Source organism: Neovison vison, chromosome 7 (genome assembly GCF_020171115.1).
Source record: "Neovison vison isolate M4711 chromosome 7, ASM_NN_V1, whole genome shotgun sequence".
NCBI classification, from domain to species: domain Eukaryota; kingdom Metazoa; phylum Chordata; class Mammalia; order Carnivora; family Mustelidae; genus Neogale; species Neogale vison.
The window spans coordinates 193,576,003-193,596,263 of NC_058097.1; the positions used below are offsets into that span (position 1 = coordinate 193,576,003).

Sequence of the window (20,261 nt, forward strand, 5' to 3'; positions counted from 1 at the left end):
ACAGAATTTCAGTTGGGCAATGAGTTATGATGAATATTGATCAAGTGCCACTTTTCTTAGGTTTGTGAATAAGAAGCAGCGAAAAAACAGATAATATAGCCTATGAGTTAGAGTAAAAGGGAACATGAAGAAAGATATCAAGCATGATACAATTTTGAATGTCTTTGAGAGAAACCTTGATTAACAGTTGAAAGTGGAGCAGTGCCTGCTTGGTTCAGTTAGTTAAGCATCTGCCTTTGACTCAGGTCATGATCGCAGGGTCCTGGGATTGAGCCCCAGGTCTGGCTTTCTGCTCAGTAGAGCATTTGCTCCTCCCTCTCACACTCCTTCTCTGCTCTCCCACCACCTTTATCTCTCTCAAATAAATAAATAATATTTAAGAAAAATCTTAAAAAAAACAGTTAAAAGTGGAAGTTATAAGGTGATGGAAATATTCAGAGTGGACAATATGACTTCACACATCTTTTATGGTCTCTAACCAATTTGGTGGGGGAAAGAGGTGCTCTTATGTGGAGCATGAGAAGCACTGGTGTTCTTCCTCAAGGTCTGCAGTGGATAGAGGGATGGAAAGAAATAGGGAGTAGACATTTACCTGATTCCAAATCATCAGGCCTCCTTTGACATGCCATCTCAGTGAAGAACATGGTTTCCCCAATCCTCCCACATTGACAACCCCAGTCCCACTACAGCGAGCAATAGATAGATAATTTATTTTCAGTAAATGTTTATTGAAAATTATGTGACACTCTGAAAATTACATGAAAGATTAAAAGTTAAAGTACATTGATCACTACCCTCATAATATTTCAGTTAATTTACAAAATCAGTAGAACACACATTATTGCTGTGGTACCCATCTTATAACCCCTGATAAGACTACTTTTTGTATCTTTTTGGTATTCTTGACATCCATGTGAGTAGAGTAGTGTTATTATTTATGAGGGATGCTGTGGCATACCATCCAGATTTGCCTTTCAGGATTGAAACATTTATTTTCTCAGCTTCCGAGAAAGACCCTTCACAGTTGAGTTCCATTCTGGGAATTGCTTCTGCTGAAAGAAATTACGATGCCCAAGGGAGTGAGCCACTTCCAAAACTGGTCATTTTGAAGGTACAAACACCTTATATTTTTTCCCACAATTTGGGGTATCTCTGAAGGATCATCTTGGCCACAGAGCTCCAAGTGGAATGGGATGACTACTCGATTGCAACTTCATCACTGTTCAATATCTATCAACTCAGCCCTGCTTTCCTCATTCCCTTCTAGCCTTCTAGGTATGATTCCTGGGAACGTTCTCCACTACATTTCCTGCATGCATACAGGTATCCGTCTCAGAATCTGTTTGCTCAGATCCCGAAGACTATTTTTTTTTTCTCAAGAAAAGCTAAATATTGAAATTAGAACTTAAACCAGGTCAGCCAAAACCAAGAATTTTGATACTTTACCAACCACCAACCTCCCCATTATGTTTATTCATCAGGTGGGTCCATGGATACACATTTAAGACACCAGAAGATTTAGAAGTATACACCATTTTAAGCAATCTACTTTAACACATACACATACACACACACACAGCTTAAGCAACCAGACAATAAAATTAATATGAAAGCATATTTTCTTCTGTATAACAGGATGATATGTAACATGGCTTTACAGTATGTGTTTCTGTAAGATCTTCTTTAAGGCATCTTTCACATCCTTATTTTTCAAACTGTAGATGAGGGGATTTAGCAAAGGAATCACCACTGTATAAAAGACTGATACAATCTTGTCCTGTTCCATTGAATAGCTAGATGTAGGGCGCAAATACATGAAAAGAATCGTCCCAAAGAATATGGTGACAGCCATGAGGTGGGAGGCACAGGTGGAGAAGGCTTTGTGCCTGCCTTCTAAAGAAGGCATCCTCAAAATGGCAATGAGGATACACAGGTAGGAAATGAGAACAATCATAACACAACTGATGACATTAAAACTGGAGAAAGCCATGATCACAATGCCATTGATGCGAGTGTCAGAGCAAGAGAGTTTGAGCAGGGGTGGGGTGTCACAGTAGAAATGGTTGATCCTGTTAGAGCCACAAAAGGACAATCTGAAAGTCATTCCTGTGTGTATGGCTGCATTCCCAAAGCCTGCTAGGAAAGAGGTAGCTACTAGCAAAACACAAATTTTCTCAGACATGAGAACCGAATATAGCAGAGGGTTCCAAATGGCTGCATAGCGGTCGTATGCCATCATGGCCAACAGAAAGCATTCAGTCCCCAAGAAGGAGCCAAAGAAGTAGAACTGGGCAGCGCATCCATTAAAAGAAATGGCTTTATTCTCCACCAAAAGGTTCACCAGCATCTTAGGAGTGACGGAAGAAGAGTAAGAGGCATCAACAAAAGACAGGCTGCTGAGAAAGAAGTACATGGGGGTGTGGAGACAGGGATCAATTTTAATTAACACAATCATCCCCAAATTACCCACCATGGTCGCCATATAGATTAACAGAAACAATCCAAAGAGGACAATTTGTAGATCTGAATTGTCCGAGAGTCCTAAGAGGATAAATTCTGTCACTTCTGTTTGATTTCTGCCTCGGACCTCCTTCATATATCTTATCATTTCAGCTGCAATACAAAAGAAGGGGAAACATGGCAATTTGGTCAGATTAATACATGATAGAGTCATAAACATCTTTTATTGACATATATACATAGACATTCTACAAGTGTTTTGGACATGATGTCAAGTTAAACGATATCAAAAGACTGTGCTAAGTTCTAGGAGTACTGTCCACTAACTAATAAACTTGAGATGAGTGACTTAATATATGCATTAAGTAAGAGCACTTCTAGCATTAACATTTATTGGATAATTATAGGAACTTATCTTTAAGATGTATTTCACTTCATTAATTATGACAAATAAATTCATTGATATATATATTAGCATATTAGTTGATATATTAATGTATGCCTTCTGAGGGTGGGTAAGAGTGTGTGTGTGTGTGTGTGTGTGTGTGTGTGTGTGTGTGTGTGTGTGTATTCTGGAGAAAGATGGCAAATGAATTCAAGCTTCTGCCTGTTCCTCCACAGTATTAATGGAATAAGTAAAAAATAGCAAAAGTTAGTAAAATTAGTCAAAAGTACCAAACAGGAAGAAAAGAGTTGAATCTTCTGAGGATGGGGGGATCTTTAAAAATTGATATTCCAAGGAAAGAAACGGGAAATTCTCATGCAACTAGCACAATTACAACCTTGCTGGAATTTCCGAGTATCAGCATCTACAGGAGGAGAAAAATTGTTGGTTAAATATTGAGAACATTGAATAATTCCCTCCAGTATTTAGAGAATGTGATTGCAGGAATGAGGTAAAAAGAATAGAATAAGCCACAGCAATGAGCACCTCTACTTAACACTCAGATTCACAGGATAACATCAGACCCAGAAAATAGCAGCAGCAGCACATGGCATATCCCAGTCAAGAGGCTGAACTGGGGGAATAACGCACTGCCAGGTCATCTAAATGAAAATTAGATTCACCCCACGCAGTGTAAAAAAGCCAAATACAGGGCAAAAATAAGAAGGGAAGGCAGGGAGGGAGGGAGGGGGAGGGGAAGGAAAAAAGAAAACCCAGCATAGAGCTTCCAAGTGAACAGCTCCGGTGGAATTCTTCCCCACTTCAAACCCAATCCCCTACCCCTTCCACAACCTCAGATTATTGAACAGTAGATAATACTGTCCTAGGTTAGCTGTCCAGTCATAGCTCAAAGTGTTAAATCCTTTAACATTCACAACAAGAAGTTATTTGATACTGTCTAAAATTTAAACATGGGACCAAAGTAACCCAATGTTACTCTGTGCTAACTCTGGAGATCATGGATCTCTTCAGCCCCATAGGGGAGAAGAGTGGCAAGAAACTGATTCCATTCTCATAGACACTACCATACTCAGAAGTGCCTATCCCTGCTCTGCTCCAGCTGGTTTCCACTGGGATAGGGACTCCATATCCTCACCAGTAATCAAACCCGCCATTGTGATACAGTACTGAAATGCTTTCAAACTATCGGTGCACCCATTATCTTACCCTAGCTGCACGGAAAATCCCTGCAGGAGATAAGCAGCTATTACCCTAAAAGTGTTAATAAGATTATCTCTTTTTTTAATTTTTTATTGTTTATAAACATATATTTTTATCCCCAGGGGTACAGGTCTGTGACTCGCCAGGTTTACACACTTCACAGCACTCACCAAAGCACATACCCTCCCCAATGTCCATAACCCTACCCCCCTTCTTGCAACCCCCCTCCCCCCAGCAACCCACAGTTTGTTTCATGAGATTAAGAGTCAATTATGGTTTGTCTCCCTCCCTATCCCATCTTGTTTCATGGATTCTTCTCCTACCCACTAAAGCCCCCATGTTGCATCACCACTTTCTCATATCAGGGAAATACAAATCAAAACCACAATGAGATATCACCTCACACCAGTCAGAATGGCTAAAATCAACAAGTCAGGAAATGACAGATGTTGGCGAGGATGCGGAGAAAGGGGAACCCTCCTACACTGTTGGTGGGAATGCAAGCTGGTGCAACCACTCTGGAAAACAGCATGGAGGTTCCTCAAAATGTTGAAAATAGAACTACCCTACGACCCAGCAATTGCACTACTGGGTATTTACCCTAAAAATAAGATTATCTTTTGTTAGATGAGGTCAGTGAAGTGTAGGGCTTTCTTAGCTATTAGTCAAGAATGGTGAATTTGGGACTAGAACAATCCTGGGTTTGAGGCCAAATTATGGTGGTTCCTCAATACTGCATTGCCCCTCTCCCTGTTTCATAGGACAGATGTACAGCCCCAGTCCTCTGCCTTGGAATAATCTTGTTCTCTGAATTTCAAAGAAGACCACCTCCAGAAGGAAATAAAAAGAAGAAATGGATCGTTTTCTCTCATCTTCAATCAGAAACTTTCCCTGAGAGAGGACTATTCTATCAGCAATAGTGAAAAATAAATAAATGAAATGCAGTACACATTGCGCGTGTGTGTGTGTGTGTGTGTGTGTGTGTGTGTACACGCGGGCTAGAGACACAAAGAAAGGTAATGATGAATTAAGTACTAAAGTATGTTGCGCATTCCCTGTGCTCTACAGGCACTGTGTTAAGTACTTTTCCTGCAATATTTTATTTAAATCCTGTGAGACAGGCAGTATTATAATCCTCATTTTGCACATGAGAAATTGGAGCTACAGAAGATCTGTGACTCTTCCAGAGTTACAGAATTAGCCTAATGGAATCTAATTTATACCCAACTAATGCAATTCTCTTTCTCTTAGCATTTGAGATTATTAAGAATGGCCCCATCAATAAGAAATGTAAGCACAATTACACAGAACAATTGCTATTATAATTATTAGGGCTTCGTTAATATACTAGAATACATTTAGATACAGAAAGAAAAAAAAAACTGCATATCTCCTAGAGAGAAAATTTAGTTGCAGTAGCTGACAACTGTCTTTCTTAGAACTTGCATTCATTATTTGCATTATTAGCAAAATACCACTTGTTTTGCACCTGCTGCTACGAATTGCATGCTACCATCTCTACTCTCCCCTGGAAAATATACCCTCCCCATAACCCCCTTGCTGAGATTTTGCAGTCATCAGTCCAGAGATTCTTACAAGTTTTCAATTCCTAGGAGTTTCTGAAAACAATAGTGAGATCTGAGAATTTCTAGCATTTAAAAGGGCCTTCAAATCATATTATTTATTGCTGCTTATATTTCTCTTAATGACTTACAAATATTATCGCAAGAAAAATAGAACTTATTTAACATACCTTCTTAGCCTCTCGGTGCTCTTGGTGCTTTGGGTATGTAGGTAGTTGGAGAAAGGTGCAACTTTGTGGATTTTTCTTCAGATTAATAAGTTACTTGGGCAGAACAATTTATATTTTTTCCTGACCTTTCTTGACTGCTTTGCTCGTTTCTGTCCAATGCTTAAACTCACCAAAAACAAAACAAAACACACAAATCAAACCTTCTTCTCAGAGAAGGCATTCATCAATTCCCCCACATCAAGAAGTAGATACTGGAATGGATTTAAGGCATCACCCACTACAGAGATAAAACAACTAAAACCCTTTACACCTTCCCTGTCAAAAGAGAATTACTTTGCCTTCTTTCTTACTTCTCCTTGAAAATAAAAATCCTAATTTGTTATACCAGAGTATAATACATTTTAAAATATGGAATACATCACTGCAGTGCAGCTGTAATATTGTTTGCAATTATTTCCAATTGTAGAGTCTCTGGATCAGACTCTGGAGTAAGCATTCTGAAGTCTCTTAAATAGGATATATTGCTTGCTCTTTAGTGCCTGGGGACTGCATCCCTCATGTCATCTCATTTTAATCTACTTGTTTTTCCCCCTGAAGCTAAGGAAATCTTCTGTCCTCTTCACATTTCTCTCCTTTGCTCTAGGGACACCAGTGGAAAATGAATTTCCAGTTCCATATTTCTAGCCCTCACTATAAACATCCCTCTTATGTCTCCCCTAACAGCTGGTGGTCTGATTCCCTTAAGAGCATTGAAAGAATCCACAAAATAGCAGGTTAGCTCTACCTCCACCTTCTGGAAGGACTTTGTATACATCTAAGAAATTATGCTCCCTGGATCATGGTGGGGGGTCTGATTGGAAGAAATGCACAGAGGTAGCTATAGAGTGGGAAATCTCAACTATCTTCAAATAAGAAGAAAACTCATTTCTAATCCTAGCTTGAGTGTCATTAAAGGAAGTATCAGATGATGCTCTATCTCCCTGCCACCAAGATAGGAAACATCAGAAATTAGGGTACAATGTGATCTTCATGGAGCACTGAGAATTCACACCAGATATTGGAATATAAACTTGGTGTCATAAAAGATAACTCACTGACAGCTTGCAATGAACTTTTGTGAAGAACTATGGAACTCTAGAGGCTGCCTGGGTTGCTCAGTTGGTTAAATGTCTGCCTTTAGCTCAGGTCATGATCCCAGGGTCCTGTGATTGAGCCCTGCATTCGGCTCTCTACTCAACAGGGAGCCTGCTTCTCCCTCTCTCTGCCTGTCTCTCTGCCTACTTGTGATATCTTTTTCTCTCTCTGTCAAATAAATAAATAAAGATATCTAAAGAAATAAAAAGAACCATGGGACCATAAAGCCCAAGGAGACAGGCAACAAGCATTAAAGATTAACTAATAAATACCACACTAACTTGTAAAGATGGGACCTCCCCTTTAGAGGAGCTTGTATATTAATATGAATTACAACCAGCTGGTCATCTCCCAGGTCATAATTAGAAGAGAGTAAGGCTAAGCAATAATAGCAACTAGTAGATTAACTGAGTGTGTACTATTTGCTGTGCGTCCTCCTAAACAGATGCATTTTCAGACTGCTGTTAAGCACCTTCACCAAAGACAAGTAAACTAGGGCCTTGAGAAGTCACTTGTCTAAATAGCTAATACACTCGACCTGGGACTCGAACATGATTTTTTCTCACTCCAGAATGAGCACTGCTGACCATTTTGTGTTACCACAGCCCAAAAGTAGCAAAGAGTTTGTGAAAAACATCCTTCTGTTAAATACAAAGAACACATCAACCACAATAATGACTAATGACTTCTCTGACATCCTCTGGACAAGACTGATTAATTGGGAGGAATATCTGTGGTACTCGTGATGGGTAATTTTACATGCCAACTTGACTGAGCTAAGAGATGCCCAGAGAGCTAATAAAACACTGTTTTTGGATGTGTCTGTAAGAGTGCCCCAGGAAGACATTAGCATGTGCATCAACAAAGTAAAGAAGATCGCCCTCATCAGTGTGGGCAGGCAGGATCCACTCCTTTGAGAGCCTGTCCAGATCTGCATATCCATCTTCCATTGGGTCTGCTTCTCTGGGGGTGGTGCTGGTTGCTGAGAAAAGAATGCATCTAAATATCAGTAGAAATATTAGGGGTCTAACTTAGCAAACTATATCACTCCTTAATTGAGAACTACTATTTAATAACAGATGCCTAGCATTTCAGAAAGATCTCCATGGAGGTGGTATTTTTCCTCGGGGAGACATTATGGAAATTGATGGTTGTCACAGTGAAGGGGCTACACTATAGAATCTGGTGGGTAAGGGGCAAGGATGCTAAAAGCCTGCAGAGTGCAGTACATTCCCTAACAACAAAGAACTCTTCCTGCCCCACAGAATGCAAGTATATCTCAAGTATAAAACAAAAAAATCAATCAATCAATCAATACTAAAGTATTGTGTTATAAATTACTTTCTTTTTATTTCTCCTCTTTATGTGTGAAGGTAAATCATCTATGAATACCATTTCAGGGACATAGAGGAACAGCATAAACTATTTGCTATAAAACTGTCATTTTATTTCTGAAAGAATACATGTCCACTGTCCCAGGGGATAGCTACATACCACTCACTAGCCACCAAGAGTTCCAAACAAACAGATTTTACATAATCTGGCAAAACTGAGATGAGAATTCTCTTGTTAAGCTTTGGAGGCTCATTTCATTTTAACTAAAGATTTATTTGGACAGCAGAAGATGCAAATACATTATAACACACCATACATAAACATGCTACTTTGACTACTACTGTACTATGAATTTTAAAAAATGGAAAATTTACTGAATTAATAAAATGTAAAATTAACCTAATAACCTCACAAATCTCCAGTTAGAAAATGTATGTGGAAGATCCTGATTTTTGATTGCCAAACATAAAAGATCTAAGCGTAAACCAAATAAGAAATATTCAAAACTTCTGTGAAGAAAAAAAGATACAGAAGTAGACTTGAACAAGTATGAAGACATGCATACTATTTGACAGCAAGACCTGATAGCATAAATGTGGCAGTTCTCCCTAAGTTAATTTATAAATGTAATGTAGTCCCAATAATAATATCCTCAAATTTGTTTCCCAAATAAGTTAACTATAAAGGTTACATAAAAGATTAAAAACAATATTCCATTATAGCCATGAAAGCCCTGGAATAAAACAAACAGAATGAGTGGACATGAGACTAGATTATATCAGTGTTTAAGGGCACTTATAATTGAAAAAATTATTGATGAATGAATTGTATGAAATGGTGAAAGAACAAGGGAACAGAATAGAAAAAAACACATATAGACAATAGGAAATGAAATTAAAATCCAATTCAAAACAGTAGGGAAAAGATCATTGATAACTGGGTAAGCCCAAGGTTATTTATTGCTGCATTTTTTAAAGATTTTATTTATTTATTTGAAAGAGAGAGAGCACATAGTTGCTCCAAAGAGAGAAAGAGAGCATGAGCAGGGGAGGGGCAGAGGGAGAGGAAGAAGCAGACTCCACACTGAGCAGGGAGCCCTACAAGAGGCTGGATCCCAGGACCCTAAGATCTTGACCTGAGCTGAAGGCAGACACTTAACCAACTGAGCCACCCAGGCACCCCTGCATTTTTTTCTTTGATAGCAAAAGATTAGAACCAACTCAAATGTGTATCAACAGGATACTTGATAAACAATGGTACCTCTACACAATAGATTATTATGCAGTTGGAGAAAAGTTTGACTTGATAATAAATATTTTAAGTGAATATGTCAGTGGTATTAGGCATTAACTTTTCATCATAAAATAAGATTTAAGAATACAGATAAGAAAGTCAGACAAAAAAAAAAAAAAAGTTCCACCATCTTCTCCCTACAAGGGCTCACTTCAGGGTTAAAGGTTGAAAAGTAAAATAATAGGGAAATGTATCACAAAAGGTTGTTTTGTTTTGTTTTGTTTTGTTTAAATTAGCTTTTTAAATTTTATTCCTGAATCTCTTCTTTTAGGATGAATTATATCTCAAGTCAAATAGCATTTCCAAATTAAGCACCTTTAAAAAAAAAAAAAAAAATGCCATGTAGGCAGTGAGAATCTTACCACTGCTAACTTCCCTTTTCCTTCATGTAATGGGAAGGTAAACCGATTCATGTGTCATCTCTCATATGCATTTCATGTACTGGTATACCACTCTTATGCCAGATTCTGTCAGGGAAAAGTCTGCTTTAAACATGGCTAATCCAGGAGCACCAGGAAGGCTCAGTCATTTGAGCTTCTGCCTTCAGCACAGGTCATGATCCCAGGGTCCTGGGCTCAAGTCCCACATCAGGCTTCCTGCTCAGTCTGCTTCTCCCTCTGCCTCGGCTGTTCCCCCTGCTTATGCTCATGCTCTCTCTCTCTCTCACACACACACACACACAAATTAATTAATTAATTAATTAACCATCACCCATTTAATAAATAAATAAATGGGATTTTTAGATAGATAAATAAATAAATAAATAAAGATGGCTAATCCATAAAACATGGAAGGTATCACCCTCTGTGAAAGGACTTTCAGGCATCAACAGACCTTTCTAAATTACCATCAAAATTACACCCAGTAGGGAGTTTTAGGGGCCAGAAAAACAATGCTGTACTAAGCTCTACTGCTGCTCTTCTCAATCACCACCACTAGTGGTGGAAAAGAATTCCTTTGTTGTGCAGAAGCTTTTGATTTTGATGAAGTTCCAAAAGTTTATTTTCACTTTTGTTTCCTTTGCCTTTGGAGACATATCTTCAAAGAAGTTGCTGTGGCTGATATCGAAGAGATTACTGCCTATGTTCTCCTCTAGGATTCTGAGGGATTCCTGTCTCACGTTGAGGTCTTTTATCCATTTTGAGTTTATCTTTGTGTATGGTGTAAGAGAATGGTCGAGTTTCATTCTTCTACATATAGCTGTCCAGTTTTCCCAGCACCATTTATTGAAGAGACTGTCTTTTTTCCCCTGTATATTTTTTCCTGTTTTGTCAAAGATTAATTGACCATAGAATTGAGGGTCCATATCTGGGCTCTCTACTCTGTTCCACTGGTCTATGTGTCTGTTTTTATGTCAGTACCATGCTGTCTTGGTGATCACAGCTTTGTAATAAAGCTTGAAATCAGGTAAGGTGATGCCGCCAGCTTTATTTTTGTTTTTCAACATTTCCTTAGCGATTCGGGGTCTCTTCTGATTCCATACAAATTTTAGGATTATTTGCTCCAGCTCTTTGAAGAATACCGGTGGAATTTTGATCGGAATGGCATTAAAAGTATAGATTGCTCTAGGCAATATAGACATTTTAACAATATTTATTCTTCCAATCCAAGAGCATGGAATGGTCTTCCATCTTTTTGTGTCTTCTTCAATTTCATTCATGAGTGTTCTGTAGTTCCTTGAGTACAGGTCCTTTACCTCTTTGGTTAGGTTTATTCCCAGGTATCTTATGGTTCTTGGTGCTATAATAAATGGAATCGATTCTCTAATTTCCCTTTCTGTATTTTCATTGTTAGTGTATAAGAAAGCCACTGATTTCTGTGTATTGACTTTGTATCCTGCCACGTTGCTGAATTGCTGTATGAGTTCTAGTAGTTTGGGGGTGGAGTCTTTTGGGTTTTCCATATAAAGAATCAGGTCATCTGCAAAGAGAGAGAGTTTGACTTCTTCATTGCCAATTTGGATACCTTTTATTTCCCTTTGTTGTCTGATTGCTGTTGCTAGGACTTCTAATACTATGTTGAACAAGAGTGGTGAAAGGAAACAGTCAAAAAATCAAAGAGGCAACCCACAGAATGGGAGAAGATATTTGCAAATGACAGTACAGACAAAAGGTTGATATCCAGGATCTATAATGAACTCCTCAAACTCAACACACACAAAACAGGCAAACATATCAAAAAATGGGCAGAAGATATGAACAGACACTTCTCCCATCAAGACATACAAATGGCTATCAGACATATGAAAAAATGTTCATCATCATTAGCCCTCATGGAGATTCAAATTAAAACCACATTGAGATATCACCTCACACCAGTTAGAATGGCCAAAATTAACAAAACAGGAAACAACATGTGTTGGAGAGGATGTGGAGAAAGGGGAACCCTCTTCCACTGTTGGTGGGAATGCAAGTTGGTGCAGCCTCTTTGGAGAACAGTGTGGAGATTCCTCAAGAAATTAAAAATAGAGCTTCCCTATAACCCTGCAATTGCACTCCTGGGTATTTACCCCAAAGACACAGATGTCGTGAAAAGAAGGGCCATCTGTACCCCAATGTTTATAGCAGCAATGGCCACGGTCGCCAAACTATGGAAAGAACCAAGATGACCTTCAACGGACGAATGGATAAGGAAGATGTGGTCCATATCCACTATGGAGTATTATGCCTCCATCAGAAAGGATGAATACCCAACTTTTGTAGCAACATGGACGGGACTGGAAGAGATTATGCTGAGTGAAATCAGTCAAGCAGAGAGAGTCAATGATCATATGGTTTCACTTATTTGTGGAGCATAACAAATAGCATGGAGAACAAGGGATATTAGAGAGGAGAAGGGAGTTGGGGGAAATTGGAAGGGGAGGTGAATCATGAGAGACTATGGACTCTGAAAAACAATCTGAGGGTTTGAAGTGGCGGGGGTGTGGGAGGTTGGGGTACCAGGTGGTGGTATTATAGAGGGCACGGCTTGCATGGAGCACTGGGTGTGGTGAAAAAATAATGAATACTGTTTTTCTGAGAAGAAATAAATTGAAAAAATTAAAAAAAAATAATTCCTTTCTGTTTCCCTCTTTCACATTAAGGTTCAAGGCCCAGGGAGTGAATTCCTCAGGGGTGACCGTTCATCAGCTCTTCCAGTCTCCCCTGAGAGCAGAAATCATGTCATCTCTTTTCCTCTGGGGATAACGTAGGACTCTGAAACCTGATAAAGCTCCTGCACACAGAAGCAAAGGTGGGTGAGCAAGGAGCTCAGGCACAGCTACCTGAGTGAGACACTGTCTTCAGATCCTTCTCAGAATATGTGTTCACTGTAACTCATCAAGCGAAGAGGAGACATTCAACCTCTCACCATCAGGTAGAAAACAGGTCAGAGCACAGATCAGCACTGGAACAGAGAGAGAGATGACCTCTTAGGAGCATGACCCCGTCCCTGCTCCTCTCAGCATGGCTTTGCCTGGCTTCAGGTCCATGTAGTTCCAAAATTTCAAGAGGAGACATGGACTATGGGTTTGGCTTTCAGGTACCTCATAAGGAGTACAAACTCAGAAAAGGCTACAATTGGAAAGTTACACAGAGTTTGAATTCTTCACCCCATTCATTTCAGAGATAAGTAAGTTGCATCTAATATAGCAATTCATCAGCTCAAACACTACTTAGTGGAAAAAAAATAGGACAACAACTAGGATTCCAGTTTTTTACTCCAGAATTCTTTTCATAGAAACATGCAAAAGCAGGTGATGCATAGAAATCTAAAATATCTTTGTCCTATATTTGCTTCTATAAGACAATACTTTTGTTGGCCTTTTTTTTTTAAATATTAGAGTTTAACAAGATTGGAATATACTTATTTATTCACTAGTCTACTATTTCTTCAAGAGTCAGGTCAGTTGACGTTTAGCTACACGAAACTAAAAATCTACATATAAAGATTTTCTTTTAACTCTGATTTTGAATTTGATAGCCTCATCTCTACTTGTTTTGTCATTTAATAGGAGTGCTGTGGAATTAAAATCACACCTTCACTAAAGCCTAAAGCAGTCCATGATACATCACATGTATGGAATAAGCACGGAACTTTTTTTTTTTTTCTGGAAGCTGTGAGCACACAATCATCTACTGAGTTAAGTCTTACACAATTACAGTTGCACTGACACAACTGCGAAATGAATTAAGCATTTAGCACATGACAATCGCTGAATTTACTACCAGATGATTGATGGATTATTGATTAACTGATTGATTTATGGTAGACAGATGATAGAATATACATACATATTCTAACCAACTTTTTTGAAGAAAGTTACTAAGTAAGACATTAATCTCATCCATAGGTGAAAAGCTGAGACTCTAAGTAGATGCATAGTGTGCTAGAATTCAAAAGCAGTAAGTGGCAAAGCCTAAATTTGTCTGTCCGCTATAAGCGAGAACGGGCAGGGTGCTTTCTGACTGGTGAAATCCCTGGTCATGCACATCCTCTTTAAACTGGAACTTGAATTTATAAGGGAGGAAAGAATGACTTTCTGATCCCATTTTCCAATTGACTGAAATGAATTAGTAGGCACATGCTGCCCTGCAGATCAGCCCTGAGCCCCGAGCTGCATCCTAACCAGGAGTCTCTTACTCCTAAAACAGCTGCAGCCTGGCATCCCTTGCCCTTTCAAGCTGGATGTTTGGGTCTGTCTCCTCCTTTATAAAATTGAGATTAGACAGAATGAGTCCTCCTAATTGCTATAATAGCAATATTTTCCCTTTTTGCTAAAGGGAAAGAACAAGCTGAGAAGTGGGAAGACTGAGATAGACCCCGTATATCCTTCTCATAATGGGTTACTTTCCTATTTCTAGGTTAAGCAGCGAGAGAAAAAATGAACACAGTGCAGTGTATGAAATCGCTAGTCCCAGACTCAATTGCCAGTTCTGCTCCCAACTCACTGTGTGATTTCACAGGTCTCCTCATTAATATAGCCTGTGAAGTGACATACCAATCCATGTAGAGTGTCAATGAGAGGAACTGAAGTCGGGACAAGTACTTTGTTGCTGGTTATGTTTTGTTTTGTTTTAACAGCTTTGTTGAGCTATAGCTGAAATACACTGTTCCTCCCACACACACCTCCACCCAGGCAATCACTGATTGGCTGTCACTATCGATTAGCTTGCAGTTTCTAGATTTTTAGAAATGGCATAACATGAGGTCTAGCTTTCTCCTCTCAACCTAGTTATTTTGAGATCCGTCCATCATATTGCATGTATCAATTGTTTTTTTCGTTTAATTGTTGGGAGGTAGTCTATTTTATGGACATACTAAAATTTGTTTATCTTATCACTTATGGGTGGGCCTTTGGGCTGTTCCCAGGTTTGGTATTTTGTGGGGGAAATGGCTAGATCATACAGTAGATATGTGTGTGTTTAGATTATGTATTCCCATGATGTTTTCCAAAGTGGTTGTAGTATTTTATACTCCTAGCAACTGTGATGCAATTTCCTGTTCCTCCACTCCCGGGTCAACCCTTGGTGTGGTTCATCTTTTTAATTTTAACCATTCTAATGAATGTATAGTAATATCCCACTGTGGTTTTAATTCATGTGTCCCTAATACAAAAGATTTGAGCATTTTTCATGCATTTATTTACTATCCATATATCTTCTTTGGTGAAGTGTCTAAGTCTGGTCCATTCCTTTTGGGTTGTTTGTTTTCTCATTAATGAGTTTTAAAGTTCCTTCCATAGTATGGGTACAAATTCATTATGAGAAATGTATTTTTCAGATAATTTCTCCAAGATTTCTCTTTTTATTCTCTTTCCTAATTGACCTGATGTATGAAATGATGCATATGTTCACAATATATTAAGAATGAATCTGAAAGTATTTTATAAACTATATACACTCTCAGGCAAATATATGGTATTGATTATCCACTCTTAGACCCTTTCTTCATTGCAGTTGATTATATTCTATGCAGAAACTGAAAGATGCTAGGATTTAAGATAGCCTGTTATAAATGTCCACACCCCCCTAAAAGCACATTATACTACTCTGCTTTCCTGTCTTTCTTAGGCAGTAAACCAGATAGAGGAGATACAGCTTACTTCTCCCTCAGATTTAATAGAGAATGCTACTTATTTCTAAAGCACTGCATGTTCTGGCTTGATTTGGTTTGGTGCAGTGTGGTTTTGCCCACTTTCTTGTTAAAACTCTTCATGGACTGGATATTCATCCAACCACAAAGGAAAAAGCTAATATATGCTTCTGTCTCACCACAGAGTTGAATAATGCTTTCTCTATACCCTCTAAGTGAGGAATCCTGAATCTTAACTCTGAGCTAAGCTATGGAACAACCTGTTGGCTAAGCCATAGACGTGTCCAAAGACACAGCTGTTTTTTCATCCTGATTATGCCCCATGCCAAATCCCTGGGTGCTTCTAAGTATTAAGGAAATGAAAGAACTAATTCTATGTCCATGCCTGATAGGCAAGACAGGAAGACAAAATGCAGGTGCAAAAATAAAGAGGTAAAACCTTCATTAAACCACATATACACAGAAGACAATAAAGTGACGTGAACCCTAGAGTTCAGACAGACCCAGCTCTGCTGCTTACTGGCTCCTGACATTGTTGACATTAATTAATGTCTAGCCTTATTCTTTTCAGGTATAAGATAGAGACAAGGGTGGTACCTGTCTCTCAGAGTTGTGAGGATGAAATTATGCAACGTGTAGAAGCAGTCAAAGGTCTGGCAAAGAGTTAACACTCAGTAAATCCTGTTTTTGTTTTTGTTTTTTTTAATTATTATTACCCACTACCTTTTCCAATATTGCTCACCTTTTGCTCCAAGTATTTTACTTTCTCCATGCGTGTGTATGTTTGTGTGCATATGTGTGTGTGTCATATTCTTTAATTTGAGATTTGAGGGATTTTCAGTTTTCATTTTTGTGCCTACCTGCAAAGAGAATTAATGTTTATTCATGATTTGTGTCCATATTTGCTTTGTTTTAGAAAGAAGGAAGGGATGCTCAAAACAGCCCTTTACTAATTAACAAGGCAGATAATTGCACAGTTAACATCAAACAATTGGTAGCATATGATAAATTGCCTCAGAGTATCGAGGTCTATGGAGAAGCAGAATTTGCCGTCCCCACAATCCTAACGTCTTCTATTTTGACTGGGCACCTAGGGAGGACACTTTCATCATTTTCACTAAAGTCATTTGAGTTACCCTATGGGTCACAGAATCTGATTTCTGGGAAGATTTTTAAAAACCACTTCAGACAATAAATCAAATCCAGGCACACATAAATTGAAAAGATGGATAAAGAAAACCACTCAGTGGTGACGGAGTTCATCTTTATGGGCATCACTCAAGACTCCCAGCTACAGACCATCTTCTTCGTGGTCTTCCTCTTGGTCTACCTGATCAATGTAGTAGGGAACATTGGTATGATTATCCTGATCATAAGAGACTCTCAGCTTCACACACCCATGTACTTCTTCCTCTGCAACCTCTCTTTTGTTGACCTGGGCTACTCCTCAGCCATTGCCCCCAGGATGCTGGCTGACTTCTTAACAGAGCACAAAGTCATCTCATTCTCTAGCTGTGCCACCCAGTTTGCTTTCTTTGTAGGTTTTGTGGATGCTGAGTGCTACGTCCTGGCTGCCATGGCCTATGACCGTTTCGTGGCCATCTGCCGACCCCTCCACTATAGCACGCTCATGTCCAAGCGAGTCTGCTTGGCTCTCATGTTGGGCTCTTACCTGGCTGGCCTGGTGAGTTTAGTGGCCCACACTTCCCTCACCTTCAGTTTGAGTTACTGTGGCTCCAACATTATCAACCACTTCTTCTGTGAAATCCCACCTCTCTTAGCCCTCTCTTGCTCAGACACCTACATCAGCGAGATCTTGCTGTTCAGTCTATGTGGCTTCATTGAATTCAGCACCATCCTCATCATCTTCATCTCCTACACTTTCATCCTCATCGCCATCATCAGAATGCGCTCCACGGAAGGCCGCCTCAAGGCTTTCTCCACCTGTGGGTCTCACCTTACTGGTGTCACCCTTTTTTATGGCACAGTCATGTTTATGTACCTGAGGCCAACATCCAGCTACTCCCTGGACCAAGACAAGTGGGCCTCTGTGTTCTACACTATTATCATCCCCATGCTGAATCCCTTGATCTACAGTTTACGGAACAAGGATGTGAAAGCTGCTTTCAAAAAGCTAATTGGGAAAAAATGTCAAGAGTAACAAAATATGAAAATTTCTTATGACCACATGTAAAAATGGTAGTGGTCAAAGGACAGTGGTAAGAGATAGAAAATGCAGATAGCTTTCTAATAAACACAATTCAGCTACCATCTACTTGCAGTGTCAATCTTAAATTCTATAGGGATTTCTATAACCCTTAACAGTCTGATATGAAGGAAATATAAATTAATATTTTTGAAAAGCATGCTAAGCTAGATGCATTTGTATTTTACTTGACTTTGGCTCACCTATTGCTTAGAAACTGAAACAAAACTTGAAAGGGGAAATAAAAAGCCACTCTAAATTATAGCTTTTCAGTCATGAGGTATGACAGATCCAAATGTTGAAATTTTCTCTACTCTAAAAACAAGTCAGAGAAAATATAGTTAAATATATAGGGAATGGAACTTGTATGAGAGATGACCTAACTCAGCCCGGGAGCTGAGCTATATGTATTCCTATATTCAACAAAAACTTCTAAGTGCTAAATATGGGCCAGGTTCTGGAGGATAAAATTGTAAGACGCATTTGCCAATGAGGAGTTCGTTGTGCTTCCAGTTACTGTGCTATCTGAAACTGCTGCCACCAATGACCAAATCATGAGCTATGTAAACTCCAAGAATAAGAGCTGCAGACTGAGGCTCTACTATTTATTGTGTGTCCTCAGTTTTCCCTTCTGTCTAGCACTTGGTTTCACCTAATAATGACTGGATCTCTTTGGTCTCCCTTGCCGAATATCCAAAAGAGATGGGCATCTGGGTTTTGTTACCTTCACATATTGACATCATTTTAACCTTCAGGGAAGTCCAGGGACTCTGTGATCCTAAGAAAGATACAGTTTAGATCAATCCCTGAGGCCAATTTTAGCTGGATTGTAATGTCTGTAAGATTAGTAGAATTATTGTCCTACTCCTCACATCCTAAATCCCTCATGCCCCACCACCCTCACTTCTATACTACCTTCTTAAAGATTTTATTTATTTATTAAAGAGAGAGAGAGAGAGCACAAGCAGGAGGACTGGCTGAGAGAGAGGAAGAAGCAGACTCCCCAGTGATCAGGGAGCCTGACACAGGGCTGGATCCCAGGACCCTGAGATCATGACCTGAGCTGAAGGCAGATGCTTAACTGGCTGAACCACCCAGGTGCTCCCTCTTCCTCTCTTCTAATAAGAGTTAAACCCTAGCTTTTTCTAGGGCACCAGGACTCTTCATGCATTCCACCATTATCTCCAGACCCTTATCCAAGAATAGTTTCATTAATCCTGAGGTATCCATGACTGACAATAGAGGAGACAAACTCCTCTCTGCAATCTTGACTTAAAAATCAAGAGTGTCAGGGATCATCAACAGGTAAGGTGGGCAGACTGAGATGGAGGAATGCTAACTTTTTCTCAGATATGCTAAAATTCCATCTGATGGTGTCATCAGTTACAAATACTTCCAAGCAATAATGTTCCTATGTCTCCTTCTCCCAGTGCAATATAGTCAAAGGTCAAGGAAACACAAGAACTATCCTAAAGTGTATAGTGTCCCCATTCATTGTGAAAGGTACGAAAGAGTTTTAGGGATAAAAGACCCAGGCTTTCTAATAGATACCATTATACATGTGATGAAATTTACCTGGTACAAAATTGCACAGCCCTATCATGAATTTCTAAAAACATATTTCTGGTTTCACGTTATGAAGAAAGTACAGCAACTAATGGACAGATGTAGAGCTGATGGTCCAGAAATAGTTCAGAGATTCAGGCTTTAGTGCCATTTTTTTTTTAATAATCTAATGTGCAAATCTACATGATGTGTAAAAAAATTTAAAAATAGAGCTTTCCTATCTCATTAACTACATTAGCAACCATAATGTAAACCAAGTATACATTATAATTGAAAGAGTAGTTGATTTAGAATCAAGGAGACCTTTGTATCCCAGTTCTGCAATTCTAGTCAGTGACCATCCTTCTGGAGGACATCTTTTTTTTCTTAATCAATTGCTGTATCCAAAGTTAATGATAAAATCTAAAAACTGACCCTAGGGCTACCCTTGTCACTCTGACTAATAATGGTAAGTATTCAGGCTTTAGACTATTTAGAAAGAAGCTCTTATGTAGGTTCTGCTATTTTCTTGCTCTGTGCCCATGGGCAAGTTACTGAATCTCTATCAGACTAAGGTTCTTCATCTATTAAATGAGATAATGCTTAATTTCTAGCATTTTTCAAAGGATATGATGTCGACTCTGTAAAGAATCTGCACGTAAAAGATAATAAACATTAGTTGTTTATATTTTTCCTTCACTTATATATTAAATATTTATGACTCTGCTGTCGATGTAATGCAATATAGTGAGGAAACTCATTTTTCCCAAGTAATTGGTAATGGAGGTCTGCATATCAAATTTATAATGGCAAGAAAAAGATGGGTAGAAGTTGGGTTACCTTAGTCTTCATTCCCA

At 38.9% G+C, this 20,261-nt stretch overlaps 2 protein-coding genes across 2 annotated transcripts; one reads left to right on the plus strand and one right to left on the minus strand.

Moving 5' to 3' along the window:
- Positions 1–1,654: 1,654 nt before the first annotated feature.
- Positions 1,655–2,608, minus strand: LOC122914462 (olfactory receptor 5AP2). The gene has a single exon (XM_044261076.1). It carries the CDS (start codon positions 2,606–2,608, stop codon positions 1,655–1,657), a length of 954 nt encoding a protein of 317 aa, XP_044117011.1.
- Positions 2,609–16,878: 14,270 nt separating this feature from the next.
- Positions 16,879–17,814, plus strand: LOC122914463 (olfactory receptor 1019). The gene has a single exon (XM_044261078.1). It carries the CDS (start codon positions 16,879–16,881, stop codon positions 17,812–17,814), a length of 936 nt encoding a protein of 311 aa, XP_044117013.1.
- Positions 17,815–20,261: the final 2,447 nt, after the last annotated feature.

Bases quoted from the DNA above. Each gene is read 5' to 3' on its own strand.
- LOC122914463 (XM_044261078.1), top strand. From the start codon at position 16,879: ATGGATAAAGAAAACCACTCAGTGGTGACGGAGTTCATCTTTATGGGC.
- LOC122914462 (XM_044261076.1), bottom strand. From the start codon at position 2,608: ATGATAAGATATATGAAGGAGGTCCGAGGCAGAAATCAAACAGAAGTG.